Source organism: Astatotilapia calliptera, chromosome 4 (assembly GCF_964374335.1).
Source record: "Astatotilapia calliptera chromosome 4, fAstCal68.1, whole genome shotgun sequence".
NCBI classification, from domain to species: domain Eukaryota; kingdom Metazoa; phylum Chordata; class Actinopteri; order Cichliformes; family Cichlidae; genus Astatotilapia; species Astatotilapia calliptera.
Window position 1 is genome coordinate 32,173,241 of NC_137425.1, and position 21,686 is coordinate 32,194,926.

The 21,686-nt window shown below is 39.8% G+C and overlaps 1 protein-coding gene across 7 annotated transcripts in view; it reads right to left on the minus strand.

Annotated features, from left to right (window-relative positions):
• Window positions 1–16,974, minus strand: part of LOC113021402 (beta-1,4 N-acetylgalactosaminyltransferase 2-like) — a 30,038-nt gene extending 13,064 nt beyond the window's left edge. The window contains exons 1-8 of one of the 7 annotated variants that reach the window (XM_080300497.1): window positions 16,841–16,974; window positions 9,535–9,662; window positions 8,456–8,593; window positions 8,046–8,152; window positions 7,380–7,417; window positions 5,888–5,954; window positions 5,403–5,516; window positions 5,125–5,211 (exon numbers count right to left, since the gene is read on the minus strand). In XM_080300497.1, the coding sequence (XP_080156623.1) occupies window positions 5,125–5,211; window positions 5,403–5,516; window positions 5,888–5,954; window positions 7,380–7,417; window positions 8,046–8,152; window positions 8,456–8,593; window positions 9,535–9,662 (679 nt within the window). In that variant the 5' untranslated portion in view covers window positions 16,841–16,974. Of the gene's footprint in view, window positions 1–5,124; window positions 5,212–5,402; window positions 5,517–5,887; window positions 5,955–7,379; window positions 7,418–8,045; window positions 8,153–8,455; window positions 8,606–9,534; window positions 9,663–10,934; window positions 11,202–11,253; window positions 11,412–16,840 lie in introns of those variants that run through there. The other 6 variants (XM_080300493.1, XM_080300496.1, XM_080300492.1 and 3 more) reach the window with 6 other exon arrangements.
• Between the last annotated feature and the right edge of the window lie 4,712 nt (window positions 16,975–21,686).

Sequence of the window (21,686 nt, forward strand, 5' to 3'; positions counted from 1 at the left end):
GAAAAAAAAAAGCCAAAAAACTCTATTAATATCTACTGATAACAAGGAAATGTTAGGCTTGTCACATTCAAAATGGAGATATGTAATGATAAACACTGGTCCCCGTCTTTTAGGTCCTTTCATTGAAATAGTTAATAATTTAGAAAAGTAGAGATATAATCGACAGGGGCATGTGATAGGAGGTGGTGCTGCACAAGAACAAGAGCAAAATGAAGAAAAATTATTGTGTTTAGCTTTGATAAATTCAAATTAAAATGTACCATTACACTCAGAGGATCAATATGAAATTCAATATATGCTAATTTTGTGTGTGAGCACATGACTGATAGCTGTTCTGTCCTGAGCTTTTGTTTTTACAGCACCCGCTTGACCACACCAACAGTTTCTCGCCACCAACAGGGGGTACTTGCAAAGAATAGGGAGGAATATCATCAAAACTGGGAAAGGTAAGCCCCGAAGGGGGTGATGACACCATAAATTTCACTTATGGTCAAATTCTCAAAATTTGACCCCAAACTTGAAAAATTCTTCAAACATTTAGAGACAGAGTGGATAAACATAATGTCGCAAACCACATAAGGATGGAGCATTTGAATCGATAAGATGGTGAAATAACACGCAGGAAAAATATTGACCATGTTGATTATGTTTATTCCAGTGTGCAGAGATTGGCTAATCTGACCAGGAAATGTTATAAAATGGATTGTCGGAACAGTCAGCGTTAAAGTCACCTTTGACAGTCCAGACCAAGGTTATTATCGTTAACAAAAACTAACGAAATAACGAAAACTAGAAGTGAAAAAATATTAACGGAAATAAAAAGAAAAACAAAAAAGGAAAACTAACTAAAACTGTAATGAGTGCTCACAAAACTAACTAAAATTAACTGAATTTATAGCAAAAATGTGTTTAGTTTTCATTGATGTGTGCGTGTCATACAATAGTCAAGGGTGAAGATAAAGTTTAGTTTCCAGATTTTTTTCTTGCTGTCTCATTATGCCAGCAGGTGGCAGCACGTTAGTCGAGTCGTCTGTGTCGCTGCTCCATCCACGCGCAGAATCATGTCAGGAAAAGTCGGGAGAAAGCGCCAGAGTCCAATTTGGGATTACTTTGAGTATGACTGTGCTTTGGTTAAAGCAAGTGTCTTGTAGTGGAAAGAGACAAATTGAGGGGCAAATGAGGGACATTTCTAAAGGGAAAAATCCCACAAACCTTAAAGTGCACTTGAAAAGCTCACACAAGAAGGCTAACCTAGCTTACCTTGAGAAGGTAAGGGAGCACACTCAACCCTCATCCCCAGAAAACAGAAGCTAACCCCAGGCAAGGCAGCGTGATGCATCCCGAGACAACAGGACGGGGATATCTACATAACTGTGTGAGTCAGTTGCCTTCAAAAAGTTTATCAATTCACTTGAACCAAAATTACGAACACCCGGTGCTGCAAGAGTTAATAGTCTCAATACCCAAGGATAAGCACAAGAGCATGACTGATATGATGAAACTGGGATTTTGTTACACTTAATTACTGCAAACACAACCAAAACTAAACTGAAACTAAGGATTTTCAAAAAAAAAAAAAAAATAGAAACTAAACTAAGCTAGCAAACAATTGGTAAAAACTAATTACAACGGACATAAAATTGAAAGTCTGAAGTTGAAACTAAATAAAAATAAAAACTAATGAAAATTGCAAAACTATTAAAACCCTGGTCCAGACTGAGATGGCGTTGGACATCTTCAGGGCGGAAAAGGGTTGGTGTGACCGAGGTGTGGTTTGGCTTGTTGTATGTATATTTTGAGATCATGTGGCTCTGGATGGACCAGTTGCCAGGGCATGGAAGGAGGGTGGACTCATTAAATGAGGAGAAGGAATTTTCTGGGATTGAAGATCCTCTGGGTGAGTGGTTGACTAAAAGCATGCATAAAATAAAAGCTATTTTTCATTATTGATTGGTAATAGATTGATAATTGGCCACATTTACAGCTGTATTGACTTGTTGTGGACGCAGTCTACTTCATGTTTAAGCACTCTAATTAACAGATTGACAATAGTGACATTAAAGGAAGAGTATGCAGCGTCACCCCGTCAGACGCCAGTGACGGTGGGGCTCAGTGATGAATCAGGTGAGCTGGATTCATGGCTGATTCAAAACTAAGATTCCCCTGCTGTGGTCAGTGAGGAGAAAACAGGGGGAAATAAAATTTAAAAGAGGCAATTATAAACGTTTATGTGTGAAGTTTATAAACGGGATAAAAGGGGGTGTTTTACTGTTATTTCAGCATCAGCATTATTGTTACATCAGAATCATATAACAAGCATTGCATTAAACATTTCTTGAAGCTATTGACATTACATTAACATTTGTGTCCCAGTGATTGTTATAACCTCAGGTTAATCTTCTATTTACAGGTGTCGGGATAATCATATGATCTTTCATTGCAGGTGTAACCATGATCATTTTTATACATATTGCAGTTTGTTGCTCATTATAGAGTTGTGTTCAAGTTAATAAGGGTTAAAAACTACAGTCAGCGCGATGTTTGGCTGATCTATGGACTGGAGTGACTTTGGGCGTGGAAGGCCGCACGCGCTTACATAACACTGATATCATGCTTTTCTTTGTGATCTTTTATTCAGTTATATCTTTTGCTAAGTTTTAAGTAGTGGCAGTTAATTAAACGACATTTATTTAATATTACATACCTGATTCAGAGCATTACACACAGATCAATTTAACAATCTGCAAAACCTTGTAGCCGCAATATTGGGTCTCAATAAGGGACAGTTGGCTCCAGGAGATAGGTGGGAGTCAGTGCCTGTCCTCGAGGAGGAGAGAATGTTTCTTTGCTGTGTCTAAAGTAGTCAACAGGTTCATATTGAAGTGAAGTTCATATTATTACAGGTTATGTTTCTTGGCAATTCTGCGGACGCAGGCTCTGGGCGGAGCCAGGAGTTGAACAGATCTAACATGACAATTAAATTGATTTCATTCCCTAACACAGGATGACGGGACTGGAGCAACGACACTGGGTAGGAGAAAGTCTGATACTTTCTAAGATATAAAGTCACTAACCTTTTCTTTTAATTTTCTAGCTCCGTTGGTTTGACACATGGGAATGTGTCAAAAAAAGGGGGGGAAGTCGAGTTTTAACATCAAACAAGGGTTATATGAACATTTTTATGACTTCATTTGTGTTTTAATAATTTAGGTGTGGTAAAGCTTAAGCTAATAGTGACCCAAGAGGTTTCCGGACTTTTTTAGAGAATCAGGGAGAAGCATAAATCATTATTTCCATGTTTAAGCATTAATCATTAAAATGAACTGAATAGCGTTTAGAAGATAAAATGCCTGTGTTCACGAGAAGCTGAGTACCACACTGGAGAGGAAACCGTGGGACAGGAGGCGGAAGCAAACACATGATTTTTGTGAAAACGGGGGTCAAATGTTAGAATTAAAAATGGCTAATTTGTTTTTGATGTCTTTTGTTAAAATGAGTGGTTTTAATAATTTTCAGACACACCTTGCAAATGTGCTTATAATGAGTTGGCACTCGGTCTTTTGAAGGTCAGAAGCTTCGTCCGGACTGATAAAGTGTAGGAAATGCCTTGAGTGCAGAGGGCATAATGCAAACACGCTTACACACACATAGGATATGATTAGAATAAGTCCCTGGGACATTCTGAATATTCTAAACCAATTCTGAATCGCCAGAAGATCAGTAGATAACAACATTAGATTATTAGAGCTAGGCAGAGAGGTGTTTTGGTTTTCTGTCTCTTACAGAGAAAGGAACAGACACCAGACGAGGTCACAGATATACGAGGATCCTTCGCAGCAGAGACAGACACAGTGACTGCCGAGACACCAAATGGGTTCAAGTGTCATGGCGTTTTGGGCTCCAGCTAGTCACCTCAAAAGGATGGATCCCATAAACACAGCAATAACCAGGAAGGGGTTGGCGGAAATCCAGGAACACCAGACCAACGAGGTTCGAGAGGCTCTTGGTAAAAAGGGGGACACGTTCCTGTTCCTTTTTCTGGGGGATACACAGGACACACAGGACCCGAGGACACACAGATCGTTGTTTGAAATCGGGGCAGAATAATCCCCTGATCTGTGCAACGACTGAAGGGTTGTCTAACCCCTGAGGTTTAAGAAAGAAGAGCAGAGGATCACCCAACTGGACGACACTGGTGGCTGCAGCAATAAAATAAAGGCTAAAAGCTCCTTGGACAGAGGTTCTAGTCTGAGTACGTCTGAAGGGTATAAGGTAGCACCAAATAAAGCTGTGGGAGAACTGGGGAGTGTCATCTGTACCTGCTATTGTTGGAATAATAGTTTTTCTTTCATCTGAACTGCGCAAACACAGAGGTCATCTCACATATGGTTCGCCCAACAGGGGGACAAAGGACCTAAGGGGTAAGAAGAAATGACCCGGCAACACTGGATTACAGGGTGTAGGTGAGCTCTTTATTCTAAAGAGCTCATCAGGGGGAGTGTGAGATTATAATATTATTTTATGCCATGTTAGACCCCTAATTAAAGATTGTGAATTATTATGTAGTTTTAGTTTGCATTATTCTCCTGAATTAGAAGAAGGTGGTAACTATTGCGTTTGTTAAACTGATTTGCATTACATTAGACTGCTGATTTATTGTGAATGAATGATATTGTTATATGATGCATTATACTGCTGAGTTATAAGAAATACTGTTCGCAGAAAGTCATCGCCTTATTTGTCTGATTAGAAGAGAACAGAACATGCTGGAGTTTTCTGCCCCATCTCAGCAGGAGCAGATAAACAGGGAGCCAAGGTCGTAGCTTAGGCGTCGTGTGAGAGAAAAGAATGTGAATGTTTAGGCTTTTATGATTAGATGGGGGCCACTAGAGGCTATAAGAGTTTGATCAATGCTCCACTATTTTGAGATCTGATGCTGTCTGCGTACGGTGTCCATCTCCCACGCGTGTGATCATTAAAATCATCGTTTGACTCAACCCGGCCGGACCAGTGTTGTTATTGTGGTTTTTCCTCTTGTATCCATCCCCAATATTTGAATCTGTAACAGCACTTACAAATAATAAGCATTTCATGACTGAATCTTGGTAAAAAGCGCACTCCTACCTGTCCCTATGTCGTACAGGACTGGTATATGAGGCTGTTTGATGGCAATGGGGAACACCGCTTCATGGTTTTCAAACTGGAATGTGGCTATAGAAAAAATGGAGAAAACAAAAGTAAATTAAGAAAACACTTTTCACTGTTACCTGAATCCGCCTGCATTTAATGTTAAAGATGTTAGAAGTTTACATTCAGAGCAAAGAGAAAGCCATTAACGCTCATAAACAAAAGAACATACAGATATCAAAATTTGAAATTGTAGGTCATTTATCATTTCTTACCAAGGTCTCCAGTGTTTACATGGTAGATAGTGCTGGTATACGACACTTTGGCCAGCAGGTTGTTGAGGATTACCAGGTTATTGGATTCAATTATCAGTTTGTTCTCACCAGAACCTGTGAATTAATAAAAAAATCAAGAATTTCACAACAGTCTTACAATAACTTGGTTAATATGTTAATGTGTAAGAGCCAAGCAACTTCGTTTTGTGTTGTAATGATCGTATAACATAGTATGACTATCATACATGATACTCAATTTTTACGTATCTAAAGCAGTGTGAAAGTTTGCTTAGCCAGATCAGCTTTACCCATATTTGCTTGACGACCACTAGGAAAAGGAAACATTTTTACTGACCCTTCCATGAAACAGGAGAGTTGGGCTAAAAAGAACACATCATCAAATGCCCCATACACCTTAGAATTTAAACTATTTAATTTTTTCACCAGTTTATAAATAAACTTTAGTCCTGACAGTCAATTCTCACCTTTAACTGTCACGTCTTGATGTTGTATTTCAGTTGTGAGGATGCCTTTAGACACACTTAAGACCACCTACAACAAAAAGACCTCAATAATGTGAAGCAGAATATTGATACCTATACAATCATCTAAACAATAATAGCTACACTAAGCTGTATATGAAACAGGCTTAAGTTACTCTGATTTTCTTAGGTATTGCAGATTGAACTATGTCTTAACTATATACCCGTACTGGTACAGTGTGCAGATAGTGCAGAACACAGGTTTCACAATCAGGTTTCACAATCAGAAAGCATTTCAATGAAAATCATGTTTGTTATGAAATATTTGATGACAATGGAATGCCTTTGGCTATGGAGGTACAGAAGGTCATCTGCTAATTGGAAGGTTGGTCGGTTGATCCATGGCTGTTCCTGTTTGCATGCCAAATATCCTTGGGCAAAAGACTGACCCCAAGGTGCTCTCCAACTCTCTCAGAGTGTGAACGTTAAAGCATAGCGTTCTTGTGTGAATGGGCAGATTAGGCATGTTTTATAAAGAACTTTGAGTGCTCTAGAAGAGTAGAAGGCGCTATATAAGAAACACTACAAATGCCTATGGGAATATCTACTAATTTGATATATGAGGAAAATGAGGAAAATAGCATGGAAACTGATGCTAGTTTTTTTAAATGACACTACTGCTAAATATCCTTTATGATCACTGAGATTGAACTAAAATCACATGACATGTTTAAGACCTGGTGTGGGCAGGCCTTTTTAGAAAGCTGTTTCTGATTTTGCTGATTATGTATACCAATCTATTTGCTACAAAGTTACCAAGTTATTTGAATAATAGTATGCAATATTTTATGTAGTCCATGCCATAAAATCAATCTTGGCAAACTGAGATTAATATATTAGATTAGCAAGATTAACACCAAGATGGCTGATGTAAAATAATAATGATATAAAAAAAAAACACGTGTCTTGTCCATAATCAGTTTTGCAAAATTATCAATGTAATTTTTTTCTGTCCTTGTTTCACAAAGAGAAGGATCCAAGCTAGCATCAGCTGTAGGATCACAATCGTTGCATTTAATGACATTTAGGGATTTGAAAGTTAAATACATCAGAATCCCCCTTGAAGTGTGAACTTTACACTTTCAGCAGCCATCTTGATTAGACCAGGCAACATCTACTATGCTTTACCATCAGTTAGATATGAAAGCTTGTTTCCACCACTGAAAAAAGTATTAATGAATTGATACTTTTTGGCAACTGATTGGCAAAAATGATACAATTTTGAGTTATCTCAGAATTGTGACTTTTTCTCAGAAGTTAATACGATGAAAATGCCTAACTTGAAATTTTGAGATAATAACACAAAATTTTAAGATGACCAATTTGACTTTAAGACCATCATTCTTACTCATAGATGTTTTTTTGTGGTGGAAATAAGCTTCCATAGTGGCATCAGTGTCAGAAATCCCCAACTCATCTGTGATGTCACACCAACCTTGTAGCTCTTTCTTTTTTCTGCATGCAGCCCTAAAGCTGGAAATGAAATCAGTTCTTTCATGAGAAGACACATAATTAACTCAAATTTAGAGTTTACAACAAGACTAAACTTTGCAAAGCAAGTAGATTAGGTAAGGCAAATGGTTTGGGGTATCCAGATTTATGTTTTCTAAAAAGTGTTTCACACATTCATACAGTGCTTTAGACTCTATAGTTTAAACACTTTACCTCGCATGCATGTTCACTTAAGAACCACCTGGTAATCTAATAAGCATTTTTTTGGGCAGTGGGAAGGAGCCAAAAAAATCATGAGAAAACCTACACAGGCCCAGGGTACAGTGAACATTCTAGGAGAACATGGAAAACCCCACGATCCTCTATATAGAAATCACTTAAGCCACAGATCAAAGTGAGATTAATTTGGCGGTGTGACGTTGTAGCCATGCTAACCACACCTTCCCTAGCTATTTCAGTAGCTGCCAGGGCGAAGAAGAGGTGTGCAGAGTACAGCCACACAAATGCAATAAATATGTGGGGGAGCACAATAAACATGAGCTTCCCATGTTTGATCGTGCACACAGGGATTATTTTGTCCACGATCATTTCATTCAATTTAATAACAGTAAACAGTAACAAAGTGCTCTGTATATTAAGCCCAGTATACCTGGTATGACAGTGGAGGTCAAAGGCTGCACTGTGTAACCCTGGATAGGATACTGCAGAGGAGAGTTAGGCAAGGCAAACAACAGTCTGGACAGTACTGAAGTTGTCCTGTTGAAGAGACGAGGTGTGAGCAGAGGAAAAGACAGATTACCTTCTTGACTTATAACATGAAATACAATTGTTCAGTTTCTGTCATTTATATTTGACACACACACACACACACACACACACACACACACACACACACACACACACACACACACACACACACACACACACACACACACACACACACACACAGTAGACGATTAAATGGTCAAAACCCACAAGTTTTATACTGCTGTTCAATTCATGACATGCTGATGCTTTGGAAAATAAAATTTTCCAGCATTCTATCCATGGAGCTGGTACCTGTTTTTGTTCAGCTGAAACTCCCTAGCTCGTCGCTGCTTTAGCTCCTCACTTTGCTCCTTAGGGAGGTGATCTTTTAGGATATATGAGTCTTGAGGACAGATGCAGGAACCAGGTAGAGGTTTGGTCACAGATGACCTGGAAACATGGCTGTAGGATAAAGATGCTGAAGAATGGCTGTTATATAGAAGTCCTGTATGGTTAGCACTCCATTCTTTAATACATTCAGTGTTTGATTAGTTTGCTGTTCAGTTTCTAAAGACCCAACCTAGGGAAGTTCAACTTGATCTCTTCTCTAACTCCAAATCATAATGTCATCTGCAATCATCCAAATCCATGTAAACTCCTGGTAGGCCTCATCCATCAGACTATCCATCACCATTGCAAACAGTGGAAGGAGCTCAGAGCTCATCCCTGATATATTCCTATCCCCACATTGAACGCTTCAGTCACTCCAACCGCACACCTCACAGGTGTCCCACTGTCTTCATACACATGCTTCTCTGTCCTCATTAAATACAAAACTTTCTCTCTCAGCATCCTATCATGTTTTCTTTCACATCATAAAAGACACAGTGCAACTCTTTGACAGATTGACCTCCTATATAATTCTCCATCATCAACCATCCAAATACTTTTTGAGGCACTTGATATAGTTTGCAGGTATATTTGAATGGGCATGCAAGACAAAGCAGGTTATAAAAAGTGTGTTTCATGGTATTGATATTGACTACCTGTGCCTGCCTGTCATTGCTTTCATTATTGTTGAAACTACTAATATGAATATGAAAAAGGATGGTATTTCTTTGATCATTCTAAACAATTTATTTTAGAAATACTGCTAAAAAATATCAAATGTTACATAGAATAAATTAGAAGCAGGCAGAATTCATATCCACACACAGAGAGTTGGTTTCCAAAAGTTGATTCTGTTCATCTGGACGTAGCGTTTTGTGGGAGAAACATTTTGTCACTCATCCAAGTGACTTCTTCAGTCTCAGCTGACTGCAGGTTGGGGAAACCTGCAGTTTAGTTACCTGGATGATTGAGCATGCATCAAGACAGAGAGTTTGTTATACCTTCGTTCTGGTGTAGTGGGAGTGATGTTGGGTGGCTCTCCACGATATTTACTAAAATCTATGAAATAGAACGCCATCAGGATCATCAGGCAAACAGCAAAAAGCAGCTGAAATCTGTTGAAAAACATCTGTGGAGACAGACATACGCAAAAGCACTAATGTTATAGAAAGTTAACAGAGCCCTGAGCCTGGTTCTGTTGCAGATTTCTTCCTGTTAAAAGGGAGTTTTTCCTTCCCACTGTCGCCAAAGTGCTTGCTCATAGGGGGTCATATGATTGTTGGGTTTTTCTCTGTATGTATTATTGTAGGGTCTACCTTACAAGGTAAAGCACCTTGAGGCGATTTTTGTTGTGATTTGGCGCTGTATGAATAAAACTGAAGTGAACTGAAGCTTGCCTATTCTGCTTGATTTTAATAATATGATGCCTTCAACTGTCAAGTTATGCATACTTGTTATTTTAGTAATATTTTACTATTTTACTATTTAGTTGTAAGTTTTCCTTGAATGTTTTGAAAAGTGCCTATAAAAAATAAATAAAATGTATTATTATTATTATTATTATTATTATTATTATTATTATTATTATTATTATTATTATTATTATATTGGACTCAAAGCACATGCTTTCAGTGCAGTAGCTTTCTTTTAGTGCAGTATTTGATTGCTCCTTGGCAGAATCCTCTACCTCTAATTCAAATGAGTCTTTTCTAAGTAAAGGGTACATCTGACTTAGAATAAGTACTTATTACATTACTTAGCCATGAGTGTAAATAAACTACACTAAAAATTCTGTCAACTTGCAACAATATCAGGAACAGAAGCGATTGTAATGGGTTCCAGTTAAAGCCAGAAAAACTGGTTTAAGATGTGACTGCTTTTGTCTATAGTGTAAGGCATAAACAGGAAGGACAATCAGTGAGAAAGACAGAGAAAGCTCTTCTGCCTGGCTCCTCAGAGAAACCCAAAATAAGGGTGAAGAACACGTGAACATAAGAATTTTCAAATTCTGCTAATTGTGTGGATGTAAAATCTGATATATAAAAATCATATAATATTGAATTCAACACAATTCATTTAAAAACAATGATGAGACATTGACAAACAAACATATTCCTCTCCACTGGGGACGGACAATGTAACGTAATCTCAAAGCCTCATGTTGAGGTACTGTCTAAAAAATAGCAGTCAACAAATACTATTTCCATTTCTGACTACAAGGTCAATACACATAAAACTATTCTTGTTTCATCATATACAGATTAGGAATGTTTTTCACGAAATCAGAATATGCATACTAGCAGCTGCCTCTTCTCTCACTCACAAAATGCCTGTTATGGAGGAACAGAAACCTGAGAAACATTGAAAACAATGTGTTTGTGCTTGTCACAACAAGACTTACGAGAGTACCTCATGTTCAGCCACTACGATGAGGTAATGTGATTGCGGAGATAAACTTTAGCACCAATTTCTTCCCAGTAAAGTAAAAGTTGGCTTATAATACACAGCTTTCCTGAAAAGCAGCAGCGTTTGTCTTTCAAAAAACAAAATCCAGATATGTCAAATATCCACTAATACTTATTTTAAGACAGAGCCTGAGGGGAGTCCTGTTGCCACCTGCATGCGCACCTCAGTCAAATAGCCTTTATAGTTAAAGCGTGAACACGGTTCTCCACTATGACAAACTTCCGCCTTGTGAAAGATACAGAATTAATACAGACCTTTCCCAATGGCAGCAGGGTGTGGCTTCGTGTTTGATTCTCCAAGCCTGACCAAAGCTAATTTCAATCATGTATGGGGAAAAGCAAATCCAAACATGTTAAATGTCGAGCAACACTTGTTTGAAGACAGACGACAAACCCCTTGGGGGAGTGTCTTTCCTACCTGCCTGCACACCTCTATCAAATACCCTCGGTGCTAAGGTGTAATGTACAGCCTACCTGCACCACAGACTTCCCCTTGTTGCACTGTAAAAAGAGTTCTAAAAAGAGACTATCAAAAAGCACCAGTAGACTGTAAAATCCAAAATAATACAGGTCCAAATGACTTTTACAGAAAGACAAGCAGAGATGCCATCACCCCATAAACTCATACACACACAGCATCAACAAAACAGCTTCCTCCATGATTTATCAGTTCAAAATAAATAGGACCAGATTAAAACATACTATTTATACTGCCCATCTGCACTCTACATGGTAAATTTACCTTCCTGCGTTTCTTCCTGACTGAAGAACTGTAACATATTATTACTTCATTTGTTAAATAAATATCTACTGGATTACCAAAGATTAGCTGACAATGACAAGTGGTGAAAGACTTTTTCAAAGCATTCCTTTAGTACAGTACAACAGTACACACAAAAGTTAACACATAAAACTGTATTAATGAAAATTCTGCTTAAAATACCAAAAATAAAAATGAATTAATACTGCTTGAGCTCATTTTAAATACTTATATTCTGTTTAATGTCCAGCATCCAAGCATATGTTTGCGGTGGCTGTCCTGTGAGGACCACGTAGCTATGATAAAACAAACAAACCAAAAAGACAATTGTTCACGAGCTGAGAAGCAGAACTATCATAAATATATTAAAACACATTAATTAAAAAAAACAGCTGAATTAAAAGCATTGAGCTGTATGTGGCATGGATAATAACCTACAGGGGGTTTGAAATATGAATGGAAAATGAAGGTGAAGCGTTGGCAAAACAGCTGGTTAAATGTAGTACGAAATCAGACTGATAGAGACATGTACATGCTTGATACAGACTGGCTAATTGTGGAGAGCCAGAGAGACCTGAAATCAGCAGGTACAATTGTGTCAAAGTAAGCAATGAGTCATGCATTCAACCACAATGGACTGCATGCACTCTCACCACCAGCGAGACTCCATGAAAGAAGAATGTTGAGCAACATTTAGACCAGCCTGTGAAATACTGGGAGAGTATAGTCTGTTTTTGGATGCCATAAACATGATATTTGGTGGTCAAAGGGCACTGCATATTACCTCACCATGCCAACAGTGAAGTTTAGAGAACATCATGATGTGGGGCTGTTTTTCAGCACAGGGCACTGACATGCGTTATATAACTGAAGGAAACATGAATGGAAAAAGATACCAAGACATTCTGATAGAAATTCGCCGTCCTCTACCAGGTTGATAAAGATACAACAAGGGTAGATGTTTTAGCAAGACAGTGATTTCAAACACACAGCTGAGGAAACTCTCAGGTGGTTTCAAAGAAAGAAAATAAAGCTGTTAGAATGGCTCAGCCAAACACCTGACCTGAATCCAGCTGATGATCTATGGCAGCGGTCTCAACCTTTTTTGCGCCACGGACCGGTTTATGCCCGACAATATTTTCACGGACCGGCCTTTAAGGTGTCGCAGATAAATACAACAAAATAAAACTAGTACCGGTACCGAAAAAAAAGAAGATTTATTCATAACACACGTGAAAAGTCCCAGGAAAACCGAGTTAACGATAAAAATGATAACAAAATAACGCTGAAAACCGGTAAAAACCCTGAAAACTATACATTTCACACCTGAGCCTCTACTGTCGCGGCCCGGTACCGGTCCGAGGCCCGGGGGTTGGGGACCGCTGATCTATGGCAAGAACTAACGGTCAGAATTTACAACATTTTATCAGTGTGTTGTTGCAAGCACCACCTTCTTTGCTGTGTCATGCTGAGGTGCAGGCATGGCAGGCAAGGAAGCAAACAGACTGAACACACTCATTGCCACCCTGGAGGAGGTGATCAGGGACAGAATGCTGGCAAGACTTCTGGCAATCATTGACAATGATTGCCACCCGCTCCATAGCACACTGGACAATCTGAAGAGCAGTTTTGGCAACAGGTTCCTTCACTGTCGCTGTCTGAGAAAATGTTAGAGGAAGTTGTTCCTTCTGCTGCTATCAGACTCTTTAATTCATCCACTTGGGTCAGATCCACACATGCGGAACAGAACTAATCACATCTCAATGCACCCTGTCACTTTCGTACTCCACGACATATATTTTCACAGCTACTTGTATATTTATATTGATATTTGTATTTATATCTGTTATCTATTTATCTTAATATTTATCTATCAGTATCTCTGTTTCTATACTCATTTTATAGTGTAGTGCCCATAGTGCCCTATGGAGAATAGAATAATTCTATTCTAATTCTAAGACCGAATTAAACTTAAATGAATTGAAACAACAGGTGCAGCGTTTTCAGTTTACGTTTTTGATTTCTTGTGTTATATTTTGAGATAATGTTAAGTTCTTTGATTATTGTTAGATTGCCTCAAGTTGTAGTCTAGGTTATGTTTGACCCACGTCCTCTGTGTTAGTTGTCATGCATTTCTTGTCTGTGTGTTCCATATTGTCACGTGTTCTATGTTGATTGTGTTTAGTCTCACTTTTCTCCTGTGGCATCATTATGTTCCTCACTAAGCTGTTTCCCCATGTGTTTCCTCTTCTCCTGTGTGTATTTAGTCTGTGTGTTCTTTCAGTCTTTGTCTGGCCGTCTGTGTTTCCTCCCACCACGCCACGTCATGTTCCATGTATTTCGTGATTTACGTTTATGTTTCTTCCTCATCATAGTTTGTCACACGTTCCTGTTCAGAATCATGTCCATGTCTGTTGTCATGGTTATCACAGTTTCGTTTCCCCAGTTTAGGTTCTAGTTTTAGTTTTCGCCCCTGTTTGCTTTGTTTTTGTATTCTTCTTACCAGCCGTAATAATGGCTCGCCTTTTGTTAGCCTTAATTTGTTTTTCAACCATTTGTGCGTATTGGGTCCTTTCCTTAAACACACACGCTTCGTAGCTGTGACAACATCAGCTATTAGTGGCACCAGTAGTACCAGCAACAACTAATAACAGCTTGTAACTAGGCCTCGCAGTCACATGAGGCTGCTGCCACTAGCACCAGCTGTGGAGAAGTGAGGAAGATGAAGTAGATGAAATTAATGTGGTAAGAAAATAGATGGAGGGGCATAATTAGGAGGGGAGAGATTTAAAGATTCAGGTAAGATGAACGGCTACTTTGACAATGAGCCACAGCTAAAGTGTAATAATTTAATTACTGTCACATGCTGAAGTGCAACTAAGCAACCCAATCAATAATCATATTGATATTAAATATGTTTTAGCATCCACTGTCTATACTTTAGGACACATATTCTAGTCATTAATCTGTGTTAGTCAGGTTAAGATAGAGATATGATTGATGTGTGGACTTTCAGCTTTAATTCAAAGGGTTTAAGAAAAGGAACTATTTGTTACTTTACTTGTTAACTATTTAGAAATTACAGCTATATCTATAAATGTTGCCGTCTCTCACCTTCTCTCTACAGAGAGCAGAGGATTAAAAATGTATGTTTGTTCAGTGTAGTCGCTGCTGGCTGATTCATAATGCAGGAGAACTACTCGTCGCTGGAGTATTGAGTAACTCGTGTTGGTGAACGCCCGGCTCTGCAAACGTGTGTTTCTCCTGGTGCTTACTCGGGAATTAATGTTAACTTTGGATTTAGGATGGCTAAGCCCCTGAGCGTGAGTGTTGGCAGCTTGAAGTGGAGTGTGTGTGAAAGGAAGGAATTCCAAGCAAGGAGCTGTCGACCCCTAACACCCCCACATTCCCACCCCCACCACACACACACACACACACACCACCACCACCACCTGTATGTAGTTCACCCGGTGTTGTTTAAAAAAGAACTGTATTCCTCAGTCTGCTCCTGAGTCCGTCCCTGACTATTGTAATAGTCAGGGCGACTATTACAATACAGTTTTCATGGAAAACTTGTGATCTGGCTTTGACACAAGCTCCAAATAAACTTTTTATAGACAAACTGCTCAGGACCACAATGAGCAACAAAAAAATCAAAGGCATTGATGACATCTCCAAACTCCTAATCTGTTCCTGAGCTGATCAAACATTTGTGCAATGCGCTGGAAAAAGGCCAGTCTATAAATGTCAAACTCCGCAGTCCACAGAACCAACTGTAGAACTAGACACCGCAGGATGCCTAAAAAGCTATCGTGTCAAAAGAACTAAGCTATTTTGGGACCTAAACAACATTAGGCAGATGGTTATACAGTGGTGATTTATTGCTGATACAATGGAAAACAAAAATATTAGTTTAAAGAATGCAAATGACCTCATTTCAGCCCTTTTATTTAACACTTTTACTAACATTTACTAACAATATATACGAATATATACTATTGAATTCGGTTCTTTGCATTCTTTCGGCCGCGAGGAAAAACTGGGCTCAAAGTGGTCTAACTCAAAAAATGATCTTTATTTTGCATTCCCGAGAATGGGGAGCTGTTAGGCGCTATCATGCACCCACAGCTCTGAAAAGATCACAAGACGAATTCTCATTTTTTTTATTAGTTCAAGTTTTTATTAGTTCAAAACTTGAGTAAAAATGTAATCTATTAATGGAATTCAGTAATCTCCCTTTTTTATATAGAGCATTTAATTATTCATGCCATTACTGGATAAAATTGCCGAACGAGACTTACAGAAAAACTCTGCTTTAATGTTCTGCAGTTTAACAATCCAATCTCCGCTTCACTGGTCGTGCTCTCAAAGCCCACATAGAGCTCTTTTAATGAGTTACTGGTAATAAAGTTCAGTAATAGGTTAACATTTAATTGAAAAATGCAGAGCAGCTGTTCAGTGTAAGACATGGTTTATGTGTCTGAGTCAGTCAGTATGTCTTTCAGGGTGCTGACTCGGGAAATGACCTGAAACAGAACCTGTGCTGCACTACTTGTGTTGATATTGTGTTGAATAATCCACTAGAACTATTATAACGCACATGCACTCTGGTGAAATGGAAGTGGCCAAGTCCCAGCTACCCACAGCTCCAGCACTCCTTTCTCAATGTTCTTGCTGCTCCCAGTTAGCGGGGTTCAGCGTTTATAGCCACTAGGACCTTGGACGGAGATAGCGGATAAGAAAGGGTTATTGCAGCAGTTAGCCACAGTGGTGAGGTGCCATGAAGCTTCTTCCTTGGGGCTGGGACTGGCAATTTCTGTGGTTTAGCTTTTCAGCTCTGTGCTGCTTGACTCAGCCCTCCTCTCTGGCTGTTCTTGCCTCTCTTACCTTGTCCTCCTCTGTGTCCCGGTGTGAAAATTAACAGTAATGGTATTTTGTGTCAGTCTGCCATTGTAGAAATTCATTTCACCGAAACAATAACCTGGCGCACAGTGTGACGTCAAAAAATGCGCACACCTTTGACGCTGCGTTTTCTTTCTGATATTGTCCCTTTCAAGGTCTTGAAGGAAAGCTATAACTTACTTTTTGTAGCTGCTTGTGGGGTCTCGCTTTAAGGCTTCGTAGGTATTGTTGTCACTGAGGAGAGTAGTGATCTTTGTATGGTAATCTGTTGTGTTTAGGACCACAGTGCACCTTCCCTTATCAGCTGGTAAAATAGTGATGTTGTGGTCTTTGCTCAGGGAAGCGACGGCCTTCTCTAATGTGAGGTTAGACGGAGGGACTTTGGCACTGGAGAGGGTGGCCGAGACTCTCATCCTGATTTGCTCTGCTTCTGTCTGTGTTAATTCATTAATCCGTATGGCAGATTCTGTGGCTGTGATGAGGTCCACTATGGGCAACTGTTGCGGAGAAATGGCAAAATTGTTCATATTGCCTTCATATTAAATATTTTTTTGTTTTTTTTAAAGAACCTATTTTAACATCACACTATACAACAACAAAGAAATCCTCCCTAACAAAAAAGTAACCTTAAGGGCCAAATTGCATTATATTTCTACATGTTAATATAAAGGCTGCAAGTAGGGGTGACGTGGGCTGCAAGTGGCCCCTGGTCCGGGACCCCTGATCTAAGGTATACTTTCAGTGGCAGGGCAACAATATAAGAACAGCCCCACCAAAGCTGGAGACAAAGCAATACTGGAAAAGTATATGGGAGAAGGACACAACCCATAACCATAACGGCGTTACTTTTTTCAGTAACGAGTAATGTAACTAATTACTATTCCTATCGTTACAACGCCGTTACAGTTACTAACAAGAAAATGCGGTCCGTTACTATTTTTCAACAAACAGACGGTTGAAGCTGTGTTCAGCTTACCGCAGCTTATATCAGTTGCACGGAAGTAGCTGACTACGTGAGTAATCTGGACGCTACAGCTTTAAGCAGCTGCGCGCTCCCGCGGACGGTGATCACGATCACTGTCTAGCACAACACCTGGAGTTTGACTGGGGAAGAATAAAGGAGTCATGGTAAGCCAATCACATGACCACTTAAAGACAAAGCAACAAGGTGATATATACCAGTTTATAAACTGTGTTGATAGGCCACGTAAAACCAGAGTCATGATAAACAATATATACGCGGCGTTTTTTCCTCAATAGTTTCGCCACGTTTACTGTCTAAGGACAGCGCAGCGAGACCTCTCTGCTTATGAGCAAAAAAACAAAACAAAAACATTTGTCACCTAAAACAACGTTTTAGGAGTGATGGCGAGAGAGAGAGAGAGAGAGAGAGAGAGAGAGAGAGAGAGAGAGAGAGAGAGAGAGCAGAAAAGGAGAGAGAGCGAGTTTTGAGATGTGAGAGATTTGTGACGTTTAGCGTGTTTGGAGTGTGTAGTTAATGTGTTGTCTTGTGTAGTTAGTGTGTTGTGGATAGCTTTGTGTTGTGTCAGAACAATGAGGCGACTGCAGGAGTGATACAGCTGCTGCTGTCAGACCTGCAGGTATCAGGCTGTGATGTTCTCCTTTATAGTGGACAGAACACCTATTCCAAACACCTTTGTGACTACTGCATAAAAAGTGTCTTGTTCTGTTTTGTCACTTAAACATGTCCAATGTGTAGATAGCGCTTGATGTTCCTAAGCCACTGCATATAACTACGACTCATAATAATAACATATAAAAGCAAATTACAAATATCAAATGTGATTTTCATTCATATATTCAGATTTTCATTTAATGCATAAACGTTTTAGATAATAATTAATGGTGGAGTGCCCACTCCGGGTCGGGGATGAGTTCCTGCCCCAAGTGGAGGAGTTCAAGTATCTCGGGGTCTTGTTCGCGAGTGATGGTAGAAGGGAGCCGGAGATCGACAGACGGATTGGGGCTGCAGCTGCAGTAATGCGGACGCTGCACCGGTCCGTCGTGGTGAAGAGGGAGCTGAGTGTAAAAGCGAAGCTCTCAATTTACCGGTCGGTCTACGTCCCTACCCTCACCTATGACCACGAGCTGTGGGTAGTGACTGAAAGAACGAGATCGCGGATACAAGCGGCAGAAATGAGCTTCCTCCGAAGGGTGGCTGGCCTCTCCCTTAGAGATAGGGTGAGAAGTTCGGCCATCCGGGAGGGGCTCAAAGTAGAGCAGCTGCTGCTCCACATCGAAAGGAGCCAGCTGAGGTGGTTCGGGCATCTGACAAGGATGCCTCCTGGGCGCCTCCTGGGTGAGGTGTTCCAGGCACGTCCCACCGGGAGGAGGCCCCGGGGCAGACCCAGGACACGCTGGAGAGATTATATCTCTCAGCTGGCCTGGGAACGCCTTGGTATTCCCCCGGATAAGCTGGAGGAGGTGGCTGGGGAGAGGGAGGTCTGGGCCTCTTTGCTTAGGCTGCTGCCCCCGCGACCCGGCCTCGGACAAAGCGGATGAGGATGGATGGAAGTTATGAAATATGATCATTAAACATGTTTGTGGTTGTTACAGTAAAAATATAACATTTTCTACTCTGATTGTATGTTTTTTGTCTGATTTTAGATCAACTGTGTTAATACAGTATGTCAAAATGAAAACGTAAGTGTAAATTCAGACACGTGAGGTTGTGCTGAAAAGGATGATGCCAAACAAGGCAAAGTAAATAGTTTTTAAAGGTGAAATGTGGAGGGAAAATCAAAAGTAGTTAAAAATGGCCAATTATACCCTTGACCCCAGAGGGTTAAACTTTTTTTTTTAAGTAACGCAATAGTTACTTTTCCAGTAATTAATTACTTTTAGAACATTGTAACTCAGTTACTTTTTTCAAGAAGTAACTAGTAAATATAATTAATTACTCTACATGACCAGCACAGAGTCCTGAAACCTGGCATAACGTGGTGGAAGTTGAACAGGCGAAGGAAGACTGAGGACTTAAACACAAACATGAGGTGATCAGGGGAAGTGGAGACACATGAGAACACAGCTGACTAGAATGAAACATAATGACAATACAGGGAAGAGTAACACTAACTACAATGAACAAAGAACACCACACTCTTCCAAAATAAAACAGGAAACACAGAGACATAGACATGGCACGAACTTGACAACAAGAGCCACACAGACATGAAACATGACAGGTAGACGCATGGACCAGGGAGAGATGACAAAAGGGACTAAGAAACAAAGGACTAAACTGCAAACTAGAAATCAACTAGATGCGTTAAACTACAACATGTGAATACAAAAAAATGCATTAGAACTCAAACACTGGGCCACACAACCCAGTGCCGTGACAGTAGAAAGACATATAACAACAAGTCCATTTAACATTTAGTCTCCTTTATTGCTCAGGGACCTTGTTGTAGTAAAGCTATCCTGCAGTTTGCTACAAGTATGGATTATGTACATAGGAAGAGGTTTACAGTTTTCTTTCTGTTATCATAAGGAGAAAAAGATATTTCTGAAAAGTTATGTGCAATATATAATACGGACAACAAAAAATGTAATTGCGAAAAATGTCATCTGCTGCACACGCAAGGGAGAGCAAGTGGTAAATTACACTAAACCACTAAGGGAAAGTTGACGGAGAGGGCTGGCTCCCAATTTACAGTTTTTTCTGAATGCTTAAACCCTAACTGTGATTCTTATAGCACAATTTCTAAAACTATTAATACTTATAGCAAAACCACTCACTGAGTTTGCAAAACTAAAAGCACAAACACTGCTTTGCACTCAGTTTGCCATTTTGTAATACACACGTTGTAAACCTGTAGCTACAATCCACTGCACAGCACTCTTTTTGCAGAACTGTAAACACAACTCACTGCTTTACACTCAAATACCAAATGATCAATGCACTCCTAGCAAAACTATACACATTTAAGGCCATTATTTACACTATTTTGCCAACTGTCTGGCACACTGCCACATGTGAAAACTTTTTTAGATAATTAGTTCACTTTGCAATCAGCCTAAGCACTATAATACAGGTAAGCTGTGTGTGCGGAGTACAATGGAGGGAGCAAGAAGGGTGAGAAGTAGAGAAGGCCGAGGAAGAGGACGTGGAGGTGAAGAAGTAGGATGAAGAGGACGACAAGGACAAGGAGGAGCAAGAGGAGGACGAGGAGGGGGGAGAGGAAGGGTAAGAAGAGTAAGAAATAAAATTGCTGATGACATCAGAGCTACAATAGTGGACCATGTAATCATCCATGGAGTGAGCCTGAGGGAAGCTGGCCAACGGGTCCAGCCTAATTTGAGCCGCTACACTGTAGCAAGCATCATAAGGACATTTTGAAATGAGAGTCGGTTAGTACCGTCACTTTGCACTACAGTTTTTTCAGTCGCTAACAAGCATTTGTCCAAACAGTTGTCACATTTGCAAAACTAAACACAATTAGCACAGCATCAGTCTGTTGTGGCCATACCATTCACACATTTCATGTCGTGTTCACCCAATATGCAGTCAGTGAACACATTTCCACAATGCTTACATTTTCTTAACAGACAAGCTATACCTCCCAACAAAATTATGGACTGTTTTTGTAGTATCTACGAATGTTAACACACAACATCCCACAATAGCAAAAACAATATTCCAAACCGTAGATACAGTATAAAAACCTCTGCTTCTGCAATGATATCAGTACAAAAACAATATCAATATCAAAAATATATCTCAGCTGATAATAAACAAACAATTGAATAATTGACACACAGCTGATTTATGTTGGGTAAATTGGGCCAACCACAGCTTCTTCCATTCTGGCTTAGACTCAGTGGGGTTTATAAGGCAGGACCTTGAGGAGTGATGTTTTTGGAAACAAAAAAAAGACAAACACTGTATTGTCTGGTCGAGGAAGAGTAAGAGCAAGGGGCCCAGGGAGAAGAGCAGGCCCAAGGAGAGGGCAAGGTAGAGGTGTAAGAATGCATGGTGGTGGCATTCCAAGGGCTGCAAGAA